Raw genomic sequence first — 19,992 nt, 5'->3', positions numbered from 1 at the left:
ATTCCCTCTGCAATTTGAACTGGATAAAACAAGAGTGTTGCTGTGCACAGTTAACTATTGCATTTCATCCCAGAAGTGGCTGGGTTTCTAGGGTTCGATGAGACGTTCCCTGTGTACAGCTTGTATGTCGTAGTTTTTAAGGCCCATCAGGAATAAAAGCCACCATATGAAAGTTGTTGTCTGTTTGTTAACTACTCCCTGAAATGGTGACCTCCCTTTCTTAACCATAGCCATAAACTTCAGCCACCAATCCCTGTGACTAAAATAGTGTGAACAACATGTACAATGTTTTACCAATAGCTAATTCTTAAGCTTCAAAGGATGCAATGCAACGCTTAATTCATAAATACTGAGGATATGTATTGCAAAATATTGAACTCCATAAAAGTGTTCTGAAAAGGAAGTATTTCAAAATTGTTGTTGCTTTAAAATGCATGCACATTATACTTAATGGGGCCCATATGCTGACTGTTTTTGAAAGTTTTTAGCAAATTAAAACAAAACAGTGCTTCAGTGCACATCAGTGTAAAATGTGATCCCTTTGAAAAGGATGTTTTAACTCATCAATGCAGCATTAAACTACTTAAACATACTAAAACTGTAACTTTCCCAAATGACATTTTTATAATTTGGCTTTGAAATTTAGGCATGTTAAACATTAATAAATATTGGGTCTGCCCTGTGGTCCAATGGGTAGTGTAAATCTGGGATCTGAATCCTTCATAGGGGGAGCTGAAAGCACTACAATGGAAGCATCCTCTGAGGGCGTGGGGCAGAGAATTTTCAAGCTTGAGAGGAGGAGAGGAAAGGAGCAGTGGGGGGCTGGGTAAATCACATGATCTCAGATTCACCCTGGCCACCATTAGAAATATGCTCCTCCTTCCCTCCCGCGGTCCCGCTGCAAGTAAGGTGATGGACAGGTCCTTGAAGGCTTCCATCCCTACTCTCAGGGTATCCCCGTAGAATTTATATTGAAGTGGCTTATATATATATAGGGCTGTGATGGGCTCAGGCACAGCCCAAGCTATTGCTTTGGTTGCAGTGCTTGGCTGTGGGAGGGCACTCGTGGTCTGGTTATCTGGAGATGCAAATAGAGGCTGAGCAACCCGCCACCTCTTCTGGTAATAGGGAAGCATAGGCGCCGACTCCATGGGTGCTCCAGCCCTGGAGCATCCACAGGGAAAAATTAGTGGGTGCTCTGCACCCACCGGCAGCCAAGCTCCCCGCCCCGCCTCACCTCCTCATCCGCCTCCTTCCCTGAGTGCACTGCATCCCAGCTCCTCCACCTACCTCCCAGCGCTTGTTGCTGCCAAACAGCTGTAGCAAGCTCCGGGAGGGAGGGGGGAGGAGTGTGCTCAAGGGAGAAGGCTGGGCCGGGGCGGGGATTTGGGGAAGGAGTTGAATAAGGGCAGGGAGGGGACGAAGTTGGGTGTGGGACTAACCCCCACCGGTGCCGTTAGAGGTCGGAACCTATGTGGGGAAGGGTAAAAAAGAATAGGGAAAAAATAAGATGAGAACAAAAAGGATGGAAGGAGAGAGCAGAAACTTTGATTGCCCCTTCAAGTCCCCATTCACCATATGATCTGCCACAAGGAATGGGTTCTGTAGATGAAAGGAACAATTACTTGCTTTGCTGTGTAAATGGCCCCCTCTGGTAACAGCAGTGGCACTGACGAGCTCTGGAGAGAGAGATGCTTTTAGTTTTTCCATCTCAAGGTTTATTTGAAGAAGAGAGGAGATGAGGAGGATGGCTCTGAGAGGACCTCTGGGGATCACGAGTGGAGGTGGTGCCTTAGAAACAAAGAAAACCAAAATGTTCTCTCAATCCAAAGAAACCTTCCTATTTCTTGCTGAAAATTTGAAGGCACCTCCCCCTGGCATGGGAGAGTTGGTGAGGGACAAAATGTCTCCTGTTAATGTTGACCCTAATTATGGACAAGATAATCTAACCCCTTTCTACCTGGTTGTTGAAGTAGCCCCACTTTAAAGAGCCGTTTCATTTCAGAAGAGAGCCTCATGGCAAACCTCTTCCCAAAGATTTGTCATGAAATGATGGTAAATGCACTTATACTTGAACTGGGGTTGGGCTCAGAGTTAGGGAGGATAAGAATTAAGTCTGTTTCTTTTTAAAAAGTGAGTTTAGGGCTTGTGAAAAGTGTCAGACTGACAGCGCTGAAACCCAGTGTCTTCTGTTAATGCACTGAACAGTATCAGCTACAACACAGGCAATAGCAGCGCAAGCCTTCCCTACATGATGCTCTATCCCCCCAAACTATTGTGCCTCAGCCTTGCCTTCGTGGTCCTACTTCTAGGGGTGAGCTAGAGTCTTGGGGTGAAATCCTGGCCCCACTGAAGTGGATGGGAGTTTTGCCATAGACTTCAATGAGGCAGGATTTCACCCACCGTGCTCATTGAATTCTTGGACTCATTGAGACAATCAGCAAAGAAATCAATTCGGATGGTGGTTTCTGTGATGTGGTAGACACAAACTCATTTGCTGAGCAGTCATAATCCATTAGTTGCTTTTGATCACTACTGACTTGGGCCCCAGTCTTACAAGGATCCCACTGACTTCATCAGGACCTTGTGTTGGTGTAAGAGCCTGCTAGCCTACACAGATCTCACTGCAGGATTGGGGTCTTGGACTGTTTTTGAATCTGTGACCCAGAAATTCTACTTCAAGGCAGCGATTAAATATTAATTAACATGAGGAATCCCTATTAAAATTCAAAATATACCCTCTTCCCACTCCCCTTTATTTTATTCTGACTCAGTTGAAATCAAGTAACATACTACAAACAGTATGAAAGACCTGCAGGTGTAGGGTAGGCCATTTGTCTCACCTACTTCCTTTTGTGGTCCATCTGAAAAACTAATTTCTGTGCATATAAATTGCAAGTAAAGCAGAAAACGTGCCTTGTTTTTTTGTTTGTTTTATTGTCTTTATATTGTTGTAGTAGTCATGTTGGTCCCGAGATATGAGAAAAACACGCTAGGTGAACCAATAACTTTTTCTGAACCAGCTTCCGTTGGTCGAAGGGACAAGTTTTTGAGCTTCACAGAGCTCTTCCTGAGGAAGATTGGAAGCAAGTCCCTTTCACCAACAGAAGTTAGTCCAATAAAAGATTTTACCTCACTCACCTTGCCTTTCTTATATAGTCCTGGTATAATTGCACCTAGAATATTACACACAGTTCTGGCCTCTGCATTATAAGAAGAAGTAGGTTCAGAATAGGACTAGATATGATAGCATTGATTAAAAGAGATTGAAGGGTCTGACTTGATACTTATGGGAAAAGAGGGCTAAGCTGAGGTAGGGGAAGCCAATAACATTAATTAAGTATCTTCAAGGAAATAATATCAGGAAAGGAGAAGACTTGCATTACAAGACATGGTGAAGGGATGGAATACTGTAATGTTCTAATGCTAAAAATAAAACTAGCGTGGACCTCAGGGAAGATGTCTTTAAGAGTGAGGCAATTAGGTAGGGGATCAGACTCCCAAGAGAGGTAGTCAAGACACTGGAGTTTCACCAGCAAAAGATTAGATAAGACACAAGAGGGAATAATGAAGGGAAATGTGTTGCACGCTTTAGGGGGTCAGGCTTGATAGCTCTCAGGTTGAGGGTTTTCTCAGCTCTACTTTATGTGATTATGATAGGGAATTCATCACAGATTCTAGATACTTGTTTAAAAAGGCTAATCACTCTTATACAACATTGATTTTACAATTTACATTATATTGTTAAATTATAGTAATTTTTCTGGAACAGCTTAAATAATGTTATGTTTCCCCTGCAGGCTCTTGCCTCAGTTAACTGTGCTGACTGGGGCTGGATTAAGGGAATTCAGTGCCTAGATACATCATGACATGGGCTGCCTTGTGGGCCCATCCCCCAGATGGAGTGGCAGAAGCAGGGAAGGCCATGTCTCTTAGCTGAGAGGTAGGGAGAGCAACATGAGTCTTCCTTATCTCCCCAGGAGTAGTAATAGGGGCCTCCTCTCCAAGCCCCAAGTAAGCAGAGGACCTCCCAATATTTACACTGGCAGCTGGGGAAATCAACTTGGTGGCTGGGCCACACAGAGTCCACCACTGGGGGTGATGTTGGTGGGGTCCTCCAGAGCAGTGGGTCTTAAACTTCCCTTACCATTGGGATGAATGAGGCAGTTCACATCTCTGAGCTAGTGTTGCAGATGCAGGGAGATATTTATTGCTTTGATTTCACTCTTGTTTAAATATTCAAGCTTTCCTTTGCAACCATATGGACAAGAAACTTACAATGCATTTTTCTTTCTTTTTTTTTTTTAATGAAAGTGGAGATTCTGATGTAATCGCAAGACTCAAGAAACTGGGGCCCTAGGCAAGGGTCTATAAGGCTTATACCCTAGTCTGTCTCCGGTGCTGACATCCTACTATAAATGATCACCAGGAAAGAACAAAGTAAACTATGAAATTAGAAGGGTTATTTTTCTTGTGTTTGTAGTAGATCTGAGAATAATACGACCCTTTAAATTTAATATGGTATTTCTCTCAACTTCTGCCCTAAGCTGTTGCGTATTGTGTCTGTGTGTTATTAAACAGCTGCTGCATTCCTTGGTGGGCAAAGTGGTATGTATGTCTCTTAGTACAAATTATTAAGTGGAGTTTGTAAAGTGGATGAAAGAAGCTATGTAAATGCAAGAAAACTTTCATTCAGTGTTTCCAAGTAGGAAAGAGCAAAATATGTAGGGAAATAAACCTTTTTTAAAAGCTTCTAAGAGTGAATTACTAAATATTTAAAAATCTGTTTATAGTAGTTTGACAGAGAAAGGGGGGTGCTTAAGTGGCTATCATTTGGGAAGTGTTTATTGTTACATTTAAATGTGAAATGTTTACTATGTGTTTTATGTTTGTGGTTTTTTTATTTTTGTTCAAAACTGTTTATTGCATTGATTCAGTGAAGGGGACAAAATACCAAAACCCAGTGACTTTTGGGAAATGAGACATGCATCATTGTACCAATTAAGCAGCAAAGTTCTGTTAAAAAGAATAAATAATCGTTTTGCACTGGGAAAGATTAAAAAAAATTCCTCTAGTAACCCCACACTGTAGCTTCATTTTACAGTGCTGCTCAATTTTTTCTAGTAACCCCACACTGTAGCTTCATTTTACAATGCTGCTCAATTTTTTCTAGTGATACTGATACTTTAATATAACATGACTCAGCCATTCCCCTAGGGGGTTTCTAATTCAATCAGGAGGCCAGATCAGGAAAAGTGTATAAGAGACTGATAAATATTTAAATATCAATATTATTCCACCCTCTTGCGTGACTGACTGGCAGAGATTTTATTTTGGGGGTTGGCTGATGTGGGATTGTAAGGATTTTTTTAAAGGACGCTGCAGTCCTTAGGCAAAACTCTCACTGAAGTCAGTGGAAGTTTTTCTGTATAAGGAGTGCAGGGTTGGTCCCATAACTTTATATTGGAGATCCCTGCATATCTAGCTGGCTCAAGGGCCATTAGTACTGATTCATTCACAGTGTGTGGTTAATGTATTGCTGCAATAGTTAGACAAAGGGAATTAAAAAGGAAAGCGGCATTGGCGCTTCTGCTTGTCTCCCTCAGCTTCTCCCTAGCTGCAAGCACGTAGCTGCCTGAGCCAAGGCTGCCTTCACCTGAAGCAGGAGCAGCAGCTGTAAGTTTCCTTTGTGCTGCTGCTCTTGCTCTGTGGCTGAAAGTAGGTCCGGCGCTCCCAGGTCCAGTGTTGTATCCGCAACCGCCTCGCACCCCCCCTTCCCCAAAAAAGAGGGAGGAGGGAAAGGAAAATAGTCCCATTGGAATGCGATAGTGGCTGCTGGAGTGTCCCTCCCCCTCTCGGGATGGTGCCTGTGCAAAGCGCTGCCTCCCTCCGCGGCCGCCGCGTTGCCTGGCTCGGCTTGGGCTCGCCCCGCCCGCCTTTGTCGGGGAGGCGCGGCGGGCTTTGTGCGAGCGCAGGCACCGGAGGAGGGCGCTGCATTGGGGCGTAGGGAGCCGTCCGGGGGAGGGCAGGGGGAGGAGGCTGCTGCTGAGCAGGGAAGGGGGGGGCGTGTATCCCTGCGCCGCTGTGCCCGGGAGGAGGCGGCTGGCAGAGGAGTTGGATGGGGGAATTGCAGCCGCCTTTGCACGGAGGCGGCAGCAGCAGCATGGAGGGGAGCGTTTGCGCGGCTGGTGCAAAGGAGCCAGGCGCCTGCTAGAGCCAGACAGCGGGGGGGACGGACCTGCAGCTGCTCCCCCCCCCCCGCCTGGAAGTATGAACTGGCAGCAGAGCTGCTGTTGCTGCTCTCCCCCGCCAGCGCCGCCGCCGCCGCCCCCCCGCCGGTGAGCGAGCAGAGAGGGAAGATGGGGCCCGTGCTCCGGAGCCTACTTCTCTGCAGTTTCTGCGCCCTGATGCGAGGTGAGCGGGGAAGGGGGAAAGTTGCGGGGGTCGCTGCCCGTGGCCATGTTCCGCGCGGTGGGGGGAGAGGCCAGGCCTGGCCGCCGGGGAGGGGGAGAGGGGCCCAGGGGAAGGGGCAGCAGCGCTCTTTGCAATGCCATATATCCAGCTTTGCGCCCCGAACTAACTTCCCGCAGCGCAGCGGGCAAGCCCTGCACTGGCCGGGGCGGGTGGGGGCATTGCACGGTCGTGTGCACCCCCAGAGGCGCTTTCAGAGGAAATCACCTGGTGGTGAAATATTCTCTGGGCTTCGTGATGTTTGTGTGGGGGTGGCTGGAGTTATTTTTGTTTATCCAGCGTAATCAGGAGTCATCTTAAAAATATCTAGATATTTTTGTTTTTGCAAACTTAAAAAAAAAGAAAAAAGAAAAGAGACAAACGCTCAGGGTTTGCAGTCCTCGTTGCACGTAATCCAGGATGGGAGGCAGAGGGGTGAGGAGACTCTGGGCAGCGTTTCAAGGAGCAAAGCATTAAAACATCGTGGTGGCTGGGTGGGTTGGATTGTTGTTGTTTTTGTTTTGGTCGCCCCCCTGCGACTGTCCATCTTTAGAGATAATTGAAGTCCTGTACACTTCACTGGAAAAAAAGTGTATGTAATAATCTGGCGTTTCATTGGATTTTATATGAACCAGAATAAGTACACACTTGGCAAAAAGAATCCATGCATCTGAAGAAGTGGGGTTTTTACCCATGAAAGCTTATGTCCAAATAAATCTGTTAGTCTTTAAGGTGCCACAGGGACTCCTCATTGTTTTGGCAAGAAGAATAACACTCTTCTGATCAGTATTGGGTCCATTCTGGGACTTGAGAGAAGTTTGTGTTTTAGAGGGCTGATTGTAAAGGATGTTGATAGACTTGGCTAATATATACTGAATGAATATTGATATATTTTTCAAATAAGGGATTGAAAATAAAGAACTGCCAAACGGCATTCAGTGTTTTTAACACACTAGGCCTGCTAAACCCAGGGTTATGAGCTCAATCCTTGAGGGGGCCATTTAGGGATCTGGGGCAAAAAAATAAATAAAACTGTCAGGGACAGTACTTGGTCCTACTAGTGAAGGCAGGGGGCTGGACTTGATGACCTTTCAAGGTCCCTTCCAGTTCTATGAGATAGGTATAACATTTAATTCCCCCCCTCCCCTCAATTTCCTATCTTGCAGAGAACAAAAAGAAAGCTGAAGATTTTGTATGCTGTACATTTGATTATAGTAACCATTTCTACTTGTTTAAAATCTTATTTTTTGGTGGGACGAGACCTGTGTTTATATCCATCACATCACTGTCCTTTTCCATAGTTAACGAGGGAAGGCATTCTTTGATACATCAGAAAAAAGCAATCACATTCGGATTTAAAAATTGGCTTGCAACCATTAATTTGTTTTGATGGGAGCTTGGGGGAAGGGGATTTGGGTTGGAGGAAGAGCTTGATAGCCAGTTGCTCACTGCTCTGGAAGAGGAAAGATTCCCCCCTCCCCTTCCATGCATCTGTTTGCCATATTGCATCCTGTTGGAGAAATGTAAGTATACTTATTTAAATGGGCTACGTAACATTTCATACCCCACTTGCGGCTGTAAAGTTAAATTTTAAGTAACTGTATTTCAGGCAAGGAGGAGAAATAATGTATTTTGAGCAGTACACTTTATTATTTAATAACCATACATTTTCTTAATAAAAATTCATCTATCACTGTAATTGTTGCCTTAAATGAGATATTCTTCTGTTTTTTTCCCCTTAAGTTGCAATTTGAGCAAGAGTATACAAGTCAGTGGGATATTGGCACCATGACTGTCATTTTTCCAAATCAATCAGCTCTTAGTTATATATTCTTTGCAAGTCTTCACAGACCCGCTGATGCTTTGTAGGAAACTTTGAAAGACATTCAGTTTATAAACCATTCTGGATTGTCATTTTTTTCTCTCTTCTCTTTATATTTTGCAGAGTATATTTTTATCAAAACAGCATCTTTGTTTCTTTAGAGTTCATCTGCTCCTGCTGTTTTTCTCCCACCTGAAATCATAATCTTCTATCTGTGACATTACAGTAATTTCCACTGCAGTTAATTGTTACTTCAGGTAGGGATAAGCAGCAGGAGCAGCAGAACTTGGAAGAAACAAAGATCGTATTTTTATGCATGTCTTTTGTAATAAAGCCTGTACATGATATGCAAGCAGAATTGGTTCTGAAGAGAATATGTTCAATTTCTAGGAGGTGTCAGCAGCCCTTTAATGAGGCAAAGACAAGCATCGCCCACACAGAATATTGTCCGAAGTACGACTATGTTTTTACACGAGTAAGGGTGAAGTTTTTTGTGCATATGTTTACTTCTTGGTTCGTGAATTTGGTGCTGTGAAAGGTGCCAAGCTGACAGTGCTGGAGACTGAAGCCCCTCCTTTAGACCCAGGAATGGAACTGGAGTATATTCTTATTTTGCTATGTCAATTTGCAGCATTCTGTCTTCTAAGAGTATTACTTAGGGATGCCTCTGGAGAGGCCCCACATATTATGTATCAACCTCTGGCTAGTAGGTGCCTAGTAGGTGCCTCCCCCAAGCTGGTATTCATAAGGCGAAGATGTCCCTGGATCCTGCTAAAAGACTCCCATCTTTCATGTTGGCCTCTGACCTATTCTGATGCTAGAAGGGCGTGGGGGAGAGCGGACCCCTATCCCTGTCCCAGAACCTGTCACTGCTAATGTACACCTCCTCCAGCTTCTGGTTTATTTTTGGGATTGGGGCTTCCTCTTTTCTGAACATCAACAATGCCTGCTGTTGCTGCTGCTTGGAGCCTTCCCCAGGGCACAGAGGAGTGAGGTTGACCTGATTCATGTCAGCTTCACTGTTGCCCACAGTATTTTTAATAGTAGCAGTGAAACTGATCAGAATCTTGTTAGAGGCTCTGCTGCTGCTTGGGAGCGGTGGGCAATAGGTCTGTCTGTTAACTAAGGAAAGTGACACCACACAAGTTTACATTTGCAAAGTTACCTCAGTCATAAATTCTGAAACTTAGCTTCTCTTTTACAGAAGAACAAGTTAGATTCTGCAGCAACAGATGACTTGCCTCTTCTTCCCTTCTGGGGGAAAACTTCCTAATTGCATCTGATGAAGTGGGTTCTAGCCCATGAAAGCTTATGCCCAAATAAATTCGTTAGTCTCTAAGGTACCACAAGGACTCCTCATTGTTTTTACTGATAAGTAAGAGAGTTACTCTTTTTTTCAATCCTGCTCATGCAAGGAGTGCATCAAGAATTGATTGACCAGGAAGCTTATAAATTATATTTATGGAAATTTATTATGATGTTGTGTTGGACAGACGTTTAGCTGTCCTGTATTTAGAATCAGTTCTTGAAGGAATGGAAATGCCTGTTGGGTAATTGGTATTTTGACAAACTCCTAATGTGCTCAAAAGACTTGTTTTAAAAAAAAAAAATTGTCCAGTGGTACCATCGTGTAAAGACTCTTGTTTTTAATTTAGAAAGGCTAGCAGGTTCCAGGCTTCTTGGGCTACTAAGGGTGCTGCTCAGACAGCATGCTGGGAGCAGAGGGAGGGGGGCGGGGAAGAGGTATACTGTACCCTGTAATATTCTGAAACAACTAGGTGGGGTCTTATAGCAGCATAGAGGAGTTCCAGTGGGAGCTTCATGGAGTCTTCAGATAAAGGGTTTCTTGAGACCCGGAGCCCCAGTGTTGGAGATCAGACCGTAGAGGATCGTCCCCCAAGTTATCACAATACATTCCCCCTGTCCCTCAATCCAGTATGTATAAAAGATAGCCCATTTTTGATTGGTTCTGTATCATTCCTTAGAGATCAGTCTGGCATTGTTCATGCCATATTTTCCATTTGGTTTGCCTTTGTCATTGCCATATTTCAGCTGAGAGCTTTCTGAAACCAGCATGATCTAAGTTTTGGCAAATGCCATCATTAATACAGTAATTTCCATAGTTGTATCCCTCACCCTCATCAAATCATCACTGAAAGATTTTTTAAATAAAGTATTAGGAAGGTGATTATAGAACCCGTGACAGAGTTTAATGTGACTGGGAGCAAAGATAAAGTAGCATTATGGCAAAGTGTGTTCAAATATGATGGAGTTTGCTGGTATTTTTTTTGGGGTGGGGGGGGATAAAGTTGTAATTTACTTTGTCAGTGGTTCATGAAGGTGATGCAGTATTTGTATTCCCCTGTTACTGTAAAACTAGTCACCTGAAGAACTTATTGTAATCATAATATCTTACAGAAATATTGTTCAGAGTGACATTAATAATTTTCAGGTTTCCCTCCTCTCCTACATCCCAGTAAGTGATCTCTGCTCTTCACTTGTTAAGTTTTAGCTGGAAGTGACAATCTGACTGCAGGGATAGCAGGTTGGGCTGGGGGTTTTGTTGCAGTTGTGCAAATTTTTCAGCTAGAAGATAGCAGCTCAGGAATGGTTCCTGTGTTTGAGTTCTACTCACGTGCTTCTGGGAATCAGAGAATTTCCACCCTTTTTGACAAGTATTTCCACCCTTCTGGTAATATTGCATCCCGTATGTGCCCACTTCAAGCAATCCACCTCACTGCACTCACTGCTATATTTACTTGTTGATTTGAAGTCAAGTAGTGCATAGCACATTCTGTGTGCATATGAGAGAGAGAGAGAGACACACACAGACACTCATCTCCTGATCTGTCACCATCCCTTTTCTCTGGCAGACAGTCTTCAGACTTCAACACTGTCCTCTTTGTCCCCAGCATATTCATCCTCATTAGCTTCCTGGCAAACGTTAATTATGTGGGTTGGCTTGCTGGTGAGTTGTTCTCCAAGAGAGTCCAGTTTCTCATACATGGGAGAGATGATTTTGGAGTGGCACCAGAAATTCAGCTGTTATCCCTGGCCTTCTTGTACAGGACCACTCCCAGTTTGGCAAATTGATACCTTCATGTACAGAGGTGTACTGCACCTGAACAGACTGGTAGTTCTCGGTCCCAGCAGGGGGCCCTCATCGACCTTGGGCCAGCTTGAAGGATTCCACAAATACTGCTCTTGTAAACTGCGGATAACTTGCTAAATTCTATGCTACCATCCGTTTCTGTGAGGTAGTGCATCAGGGACATGCTTTAAGACCCAGCTATTGCTAGGATGACCAGATGTCCTGATTTTATAGGGACGGACACAACTGATATTCGGGGCGCTGCATTATATAGGTGCCTATTACCCCCCCACCCCGTCCTGATTTTTCACACTAGCTATGTGGTCACCCAAGCTATTGCTGCAAGTAAAAATACGGGTAAGGGATTTCCTGTAACCACAGATGTTTACCCCATGGATGCCTGATGCAGGGTGCTTACTGTGAAATGAAGGAATGCTATGGCTTCCTGTTCACATCAGGCAGACTACACTTGTTCATCTAAAGCCCAGCTAAGCCACTTGTCCCAGCCATTGACTTAGGGCACTTCTTCACTGGCAATGTTAAAGCGCTGCCATAGCTCTCCCAGCGCTCTAAAAAACCCACTTCCATGAGGGGCGCAACAACCAGCGCTGGTGCACTGTCTACACTGGAACTCTACAGCGCTGAAACTTGCTGTGCTCAGGGGGGTGTTTTTTCACACCCCTGAGCGAGAAAGTTGCAGCGCTGTAAAGTGCCAGTGTAGACAAGCACCTTGGATGGCTGTTGTATGTGGGACACGAGGGTTTGTACAAGTGTGGCATGGTCCAGTTGTGGCATGTGATGGTTATTTATTATTCTTTTGAGCCAACTGTAAACAAGCCCTTTTGGGATTGTCTCTGTTCTTTACTTGGTTATTACTAATAGTTGATTTGGGTGAAGAGTATTTGTTCTCCTCTTAAATAACTACCAGTATTTACACAACCTATTCCACATATTGGTCTAACCAGAGTTGCATGATCGTTTGCCAGTGTAAATAAAGATACAGCATAGTTCTGTAAAAGCACAATTTTCCAGGAGTTGGGAGGGGAAAGCATTGCATCTACAATTCTATAAATGCTGGGTGATGACTGCCCTAAAAATTAAATAGGAAAAATCTATTTATACTTGGCAGGCAAATTAACACACTAATAAAGACTTAATTTAACTGTCCAAATGTTCTTGTAGTTTATAAATATTTATGGAAAGGAATTCACAGTGTGAGAAGATTAGCTATTTGCTCCAAATGGGCAGAGCTCAGTTTGACTAAAATGGTGGTATTTGCATTAGAAATTAGCTTGTAATAATTATTTTCTCCTTGCCATTATGTCCTTGTGTGTTTTGCTTATTAAAGTTGTTTGTTTCTTTTTAGGGTGATTAATTAGCTACTGTTTAAAATATAAGCCTGTGCATTTCAAGTCAGTTGCAGGACCCCTAAGCAACTTTGAAATGGAGTCAAACCTACAAATCTGAGGGTAGAATGTGAATACTGTATCATTTTTCCCCAACTGGATTAATAATATGCATTTGGGATTATCCCATTTAAACTGTAGTTTAGTTATTAACATTATTTTAGTTAAACTTACTGTATTAATTTTGGGATAAGTCCCCAACGTTTTAACATAGTTTATTATTATTTTATTTTATTTTAAAGATAGAATATTCAGTGGCTTCTGATGCACTAATAATGAATGCTTTTTATATATGTGGGTATGGAAAATGGCTACATCAGCAAAGATTTTTTTGTTTGTTATGGGGTTATATTACCCAAATAGAATTACTCTGTATTACAATGAAATCAGTGTAACAGAAATGATAATATTGTTTTAATTCTGTTTATGAGGGCCATGTGTAAGCACTGTGTGTCAAATTTGAAAATTAATCATCTCTGAGAGAGGAAAGAAGGGAAATCTACAGTCTTAATCAACTAGCTACATGAATAATTCTGCTAATAATAATTCTGTCACTTAGCCAAACTATTTTTCCCATTATTCAAATAGAAATGTTAATTAATAAAAGGAAACACAATTTTCCTCTTTAGCCTCTTCACCTCATTGCCTGCTGCCAAAAAAAAGGGGGGGGGGGAGGAATTTGCTTCATATTATTGTCTTTACTTATACTTTGTTTGCTTTCCAGCAACAAACTTTTTCCCCAGCTGTGCTTAATTGTCAAAGATTCAAAATACTTAGAGGGAGTGTAATGTATTTGCTGTAATCCTGGCCGTTGTTGGCCAAATTCTGGAAACTGACTGCATGTAAAAAGTAGCAAAAACTTATGATTATTCTGAATTTCAGCTTCTCTTCTTTCACTGTGTAGATAGAACAACAATGAATAAATTAATCTGTACTCACAATTATTCTTAGTTCATTGTGGAAATCCAAGAATCCTTTTATGCAAAAATGGATTAATGGAGAAAGTAACACATTCAATAAAGAAATAGCACACAGTTTAATTGGGAAGCCTTGTATCCACTTTATTCAGTCCATGTGGAAAATCAGTGATGTTATAATAAGGCAGCTACTTAACTAAGGCTTAATAATCATACTGTATACCATGCAAAACAGCAAAGCTTATAAATAGATGTAATATTTAAAACTTCTCAAAACTGGGTTTGAACTGTAGTGATAATCTGAAAAGAGACAGATGTGAATTACGTGTTTTACAAAATTGTTTTTGTATGATTATTGCTTATCTGTTAATTTTTTACATATTTTGTCACATATGATGTGTAAACTGATGTGTATGTGTGCACTGGAAATACAGGTGGACCTGCATTACATTGGTTGATCAATAACTTAAAAAAAATAAAATAAAGCTGCTAGTAATCAAAATCGTTAAAGTAGATTCCTCTCTTCCCACTTCCAAAACCTGTATCTGTTCATTTAGAGTAGAAATTCCGTTCCCTAAGTTAACGCCATAGCAAATTTAATGCTTTTGAGGCATTGAAATGTAAACTTTGGATTGGTAATTTACAGTTTTGATTTACCGAAAGCTAATTTTAAACTTGTACATTTAAAATGTACATTTTATTTTGGCAGTGTTTTGTTAATCTACATGCCAGTCTCTGGTCTGTGCTTCAGCAAGTGGTCAAAGATGGTTCTCCTGTGTTGCACAGAAAATATGTAACTGTACAAAAATTAAGAATTGTGATACTGTGAAAATGAATTTCAGTAGCAAAAGAAGTCCAACATTTAAATTCGCACCATTCAGTATGGTGGATGAGCTGGCAAACTTAGTGTACAGCACCTTTTAACTGGTAAGGATACTGAAATGAAGTAACTTTGGATCATTGGATGATTGATACTTTTTTTTCATTACTATTGAATAAAATGCTGAGTTGCAGAGAAGTGGGGATGACAATGTGATGTTACGAAAGCTCTGTATTTTCTCTTTCAGCAAAAGTCAGTTGCAGTCTTGTCCCTCTCAGTTTGTCTTGCAGTGGTCCAATCTATGCTGTCAAGTCAATGACATCTTTCTCTTCTGGGGGGCCATTAGGAGAATAGCTGAACAGCTGGGTTGTACATGCTAACTTCTGAATTTATAGCTCCTGACAGTGTCCTTCAAAATCTGAAAGAAGAGGAAACCACTTTGCACTTGTGAAGACAAACTGTAAAGTTTTCTAATGTGTCCACCCTTAGCATTTAGGCTAAGCATGCCAGGATAAGTCATTGAAAGCCTCTGCAAAGGGAGAGAGCTAAAAATTGAGGGAAACTTGCAGTTTTGTTCATGATTCAAACCTTGTAAGCATTTTCCCCCTTCATGTCAGTATGAAAGAGGAGTTAATGGTAAGGGAATCCCATATCATCACAGAGCAGTGTACAGAAGCACAAATTCATTGGCGGGCCTTTAATTAAATGCATTGCTTTTACAGCTTCATGAAGGATTAGGTGTGGGTTTTCAGTAACTTCCTTGCTGGCAAAAAGCTTGAGTAGGAAACAGTGAAGCCATAAGGCGGTAGGTGTAATGATTTGCATTGATGTGATCGGACCATTATTCTTACCAATCATCGAATGGCTCCAGACAGGCAGATTGCAAAACTGGCTGTACTATCACAAACATTGTTTTTGCACATTAGTTATATTGAACGCTTGCTTTAGCTATCAGAAACGTAACTTGCAAATAATCAAAGCATGCATGCATGCACGCACATACACCGGCTGACTCATCAAGTTGAATTGCTAAGTAGTTGCTGCTATTTCTGTGTTCTGAAAGCAGTTCCTCTTGGACATCTTCAGCCATGTCTCTAATAAAGCACAGAAGAGTGTTGTTTGAATAAAGGCATGCTTTTCAGTGTGATAGCTTCTTCAGATCCTATGTCCCTAAAAGAACCAAACAAACCCCATGTCAGTTACACAGGGAAAGATGAATTTTTTTGCAACAGTTTTCCCTTTCTATTGCTATCTTATTCAAATGGGTACCCAATAAGATGCTTAAAGGGCATTTCCTATTGATGCTGCCAGTTTGAGTGATCAGGTCTTGTTGACGTCTTAAAAGTTTCAAGTTTTCTCAGGGAAAAAAAATCCTCAGATTTATTGTTCGCTGATGGATGCCTGGTTTCTAAATGTCACAACAACTTGGAAGGTTTAATACTCTCACCAGCCAGCCCTACAGAATGCACTACAAGTTGTGGTTTTGAATCAGTCTATGTAAAACTGTGTCTCATGCTTGTAGTCAGATTTCATTCTGAAGTGTAATTCAAATAACTTGAATGACTTTGCGAAAAGGACATCTTTCAGAATCATTCCTCAGCCAGAACTGAGCTCCCCCAAAGAATGAACAACCTATGCAATACAGTTCTGTTAGACTCAGCAGTGCCTTCGTGATTACCCTTGACATGCCTGGTGTTCCAATTCAGTGCATGCTGTGTGCCTGGGTACTCTCACTTCGTGTTGTACATAATAATGGAACTTGTACTTGTTTGTGCCTGGATTTGCCTTATTCAAACGCGGGGCATATTGTCTTATTAGAAACGGTTCTGTCACTCTGCTGTATGCACTTATATACTGCACTGTACCACTTGCTGAATTTCTCAGTTTATGGTAGCATGGTAATCATACAGGAACACATAATTATTTTGTTCATTCCCATTTATCATTTTCAGAGTGTTGAATAACGTTTTTGGAAAATGTGGGCCCCCCCTCCCCCCCTTTTTCTTTTGTATGTGACTTCTTGTGACCTGTCTAAACAACTTTAGACCTAAAGTTTGGGAAACCTTCTTTTAAATCGTTAAAATTAATTTTTTAGACTTTTTTTTTGCGGGAAAGAGGAAGGAAGGTAGAAAGATAAGGTAACAAATTTGTTACTTAAAATGGGATTCCCCTCTCTTTCTGTAAAAATGCCTCCTCTACTTACATAGAAGTACTATGCCTGCACTAAATATTTTGCTGTAAATCAATAATGTGGGTAGATAAAGATGCTAAGTTTGAAATCTGACTTTGTTAGAAAAAAACATTCAATATTATGCGGAGCTCTAAATGACTGGGTGTGAGGGAAATTTTTATGCAGTGTTTGTAAAATGAACCTAAACAAAATTAACAGTTTAAATTTGATTTAATTTTTTTTTTGGGAACACTTAAATACAGTTCCTGACACAAAATAAAAAAAATATTTTCCAGTCTGTCCCCTTCACCCCCCTCCACATATGAGTTTCTGAAGGACATGGTATGGTACAAATGCAATGAGTAGTCTTGAGAAAGCTTAACTTCTGAGGTGACATTTTAAAGTGTAGATCAATTTAACAGGCACTTGGATTTCTAGACTCAGTGTAAGCCTTTTATATAAGAACAGTCTCTTTTCTGGAAACAAAAGTGCTATCTTTGTAAGAATCTGCAGACCTATACAGATGCAGTGGCCGTCATCAAACCATGTGCAATTTTTGACTCCATAAATGCAGGCCTCTCTCTGGTGACCTAACAGGTTTCTTTAGCCTGTAGAGGGAACTTACAGCTATAGGTAAGTCTACAGTTTTTTGTTAAGTTGATAGCAATGTTATAATGGCATGTATATGAATATGTTTAGAGGACCAACCTTGGTGTCTAGCTAGGTATTTTATGTGCCTTCATCACAACAGTACCTGAGCAACCATAGAGAAGGCTAATTGCATTTTGTAATAGCAGTTTAAAAGGGGATTTCGTTTGTGATGTTTCTCTGTTTTAAAAACCTGTTCTTACTAACTTCCATTTCAGTACAAATGTTGCTAGAATGTTCGTGATGCAGTGTGATACTGGTGGTTGAGTATAATTAAATGGATATGTTACATTTAAAACATCTCTTTTCTTGGTTACTTCCTTTCAGTAGTTATATTCGTGGGTTACATATGCAAGTTATACCGACTGTACAGAAACAAGTATGTGGTAGGCAAACTAGGATGCAAAAAAAAAAGACATTTGATCAGATAACTAAACACGGCATGGTGGGCCTCAGTTTGAAAGAAGACTTCACACAGTTTTTGTAGCTCTGCTTTTCCCCCTTGCTTTAGTACTAATTAACATTTTATATAATGTCTTTCATTCCAAGCTGCTTCAGAGTGTGTACGTGCAACACTGTTAAAAAGGAGCCTACTTTAGATTGGAGGGCAGCAGCAAGTGAGCAAATGGTGCACAGCACACTGGCCTCAGTTTCCCCTTCAGATACTGTTTGAACACTACTCTCCTAGGAAAAGGTGTCCATGTGATCTTCAATGAATGTATTGAGACCTGTTTTCTTTTTTGAACATCTTATCTGAACTACACACACCGTAGGATAGTGAGCGGCATGTTAGTAATTTATCTCCTTTGAAAGAGCTGAGAGGATCTTGCTGAGATTTGAAACTGTGACTTCGGGTTATCTAGTTAACTTCCAAAGGCTGCCTTTTCTGGAATCATTGAATTAGCCCTTTTATACCATGTCTGTGAAACTACTAATGCCTTAAATTGTAATAGCCTGACTTACATTAATGTATGTCATTTTTCCCCCCCACCTAAAGCTGCACCGCTGCTGCTGTATGCAAACCGACGTGATCTGCGATTGGTGGATGCTGCAAATGGGAAAGAGAACGCTACAGTTGTAGTGGGTGGTTTGGAAGATGCAGCCGCAGTGGACTTTGTGTTTGTCCGGGGGTTGATATACTGGAGTGATGTAAGCGAAGAAGCCATTAAGCGAACAGAATTTAACAAAACTGGGAGTGTACAGAATGTGGTCATTTCTGGGCTTTTGTCACCTGACGGGTTGGCATGCGATTGGCTGGGAGAGAAACTATACTGGACGGATTCTGAAACAAATCGGATTGAAGTTTCCAATTTAGACGGATCTTTGAGAAAAGTTTTATTTTGGCAAGAATTGGATCAGCCCAGAGCAATAGCCTTAGATCCTGCAAGAGGGTAAGTCTTTGGTTGTTTTTTTTTTTTTTAAATCTTTGGCATGTCTTGGTCATTAATTATTGAAATTCAGCGTGCTTATTAAAGAGATCTGAATATTCCCAGTTATGCTGTGACCTTTAAATATGGTACTGTCCTAAGCCAGTTTGCATACCAGATGGTGGTCTTGTTTTTCTTGCACTTACTGTGAGATGTGAAAATAATAATCTGCAATATTGCTGATATTTTTGTGTATGTGTAGGTGGCTTGCTGTCTAAACAACAACTGTCTCTGTTTAAAAACATCAGATGTGCAAGCAAATATGTGAGAAGAAACTATTCTTGTTGTTCTAGTAGCAGTGCAGAGGATGATAATTCATTTGGTTCTGATTAACATGTGATAACAGATGATGTCTGTTTGTAAAGCCAACACCTGCCTATGGAGCTGTAATATACTGCATTGCTGCTGTAGTCTGAGCAAAGACAAAAAAAAAGTTATTCAGCATTTTTGTTACAATATAGTGGTAACATTGTAATAAGTGAGAAAAACCAAAAATAATAATGTTGAGAGAGAGGTTTCAGCACTCAATTAGAAAATACATTTATTGCAAACATCTGACCCTAGTGCTGTTGGGAAATTCTGTTGTAATAAAAACAGTGATGCAGTAGAACTGGCTAAGGCTAGGCATACTATAAGCTTTCTTCTTCTTAACTCCCATCTCAAGGTCTGGTAGTGGACCTTAGTCATGACTTGCAGTACTCTCTGTTTATTCCCTTTTGAGGGCCTCTCCTAAATGGTGGCCATCAAGCATGCTAAATTCAATGGTAGTTTTGTGATGTAGATGAATGTCCACTGAAATTTAGGATGAGTCCACGAAATGCATGGTTGCTTTGTGGTGATCTTTCTAAAACCTGATGGTCTCCAGAAGTGAAAGACTGGTGCAATAAGCTAGTGGCCCACTTAACCCAACATTCATTTTCTTAAAAATTGAATAAGGTCTATTATGCAGAGTAGCTTACAAATTTGAAAAAGTGTTTATTTTTTATCTGAGCAAGAAAGTTTTGATCTGTATCTGCAATATTAAGAAGACCGACAGAGTGGGTGCTTTTATAAAAGGGTCTCTGCTGCACCTTTCTCAGTTTTAGATGTTTGGGGGTATTGTTGGGTAGAATGTTGGATGCTTTGGTTGCTGGTTTTGAATTTGTTCTTATAGCCATACTACAATTTTAAAGAGAAGCAATCTCATTTTTAGTTTATTTGACGGCATAGTTTGGTTTGCAAGTATAGGAATCTATATAGTA

The 19,992-nt window shown here is 41.4% G+C and overlaps 1 protein-coding gene across 6 annotated transcripts in view; it reads left to right on the top strand.

The window, feature by feature from the left end:
• Positions 1 to 5,873: 5,873 nt before the first annotated feature.
• Positions 5,874 to 19,992, top strand: part of LRP6 (LDL receptor related protein 6) — a 199,738-nt gene continuing 185,619 nt past the window's right edge. For 2 of the 6 annotated variants that reach the window (XR_006173338.2, XM_042845830.2), the window contains exons 1-2: positions 6,031 to 6,414; positions 18,322 to 18,715. Coding sequence is in view for 2 of the 6 variants with exons in the window: in XM_042845830.2 (XP_042701764.1) it covers positions 6,360 to 6,414; positions 18,322 to 18,715 (449 nt within the window). In the remaining 4 variants the exon portion in view is untranslated. Of the gene's footprint in view, positions 6,415 to 17,250; positions 17,310 to 18,321; positions 18,716 to 19,992 lie in introns of those variants that run through there. The other 4 variants (XM_065584027.1, XM_042845766.2, XM_065584017.1 and 1 more) reach the window with 4 other exon arrangements.

This window comes from Chrysemys picta, chromosome 1 (assembly GCF_011386835.1).
Source record: "Chrysemys picta bellii isolate R12L10 chromosome 1, ASM1138683v2, whole genome shotgun sequence".
In the NCBI taxonomy this organism is placed as follows: domain Eukaryota; kingdom Metazoa; phylum Chordata; order Testudines; family Emydidae; genus Chrysemys; species Chrysemys picta.
The sequence above is the reverse complement of the archived record's forward strand: the minus strand, read 5'-3'. Positions and strand labels throughout refer to the sequence as shown.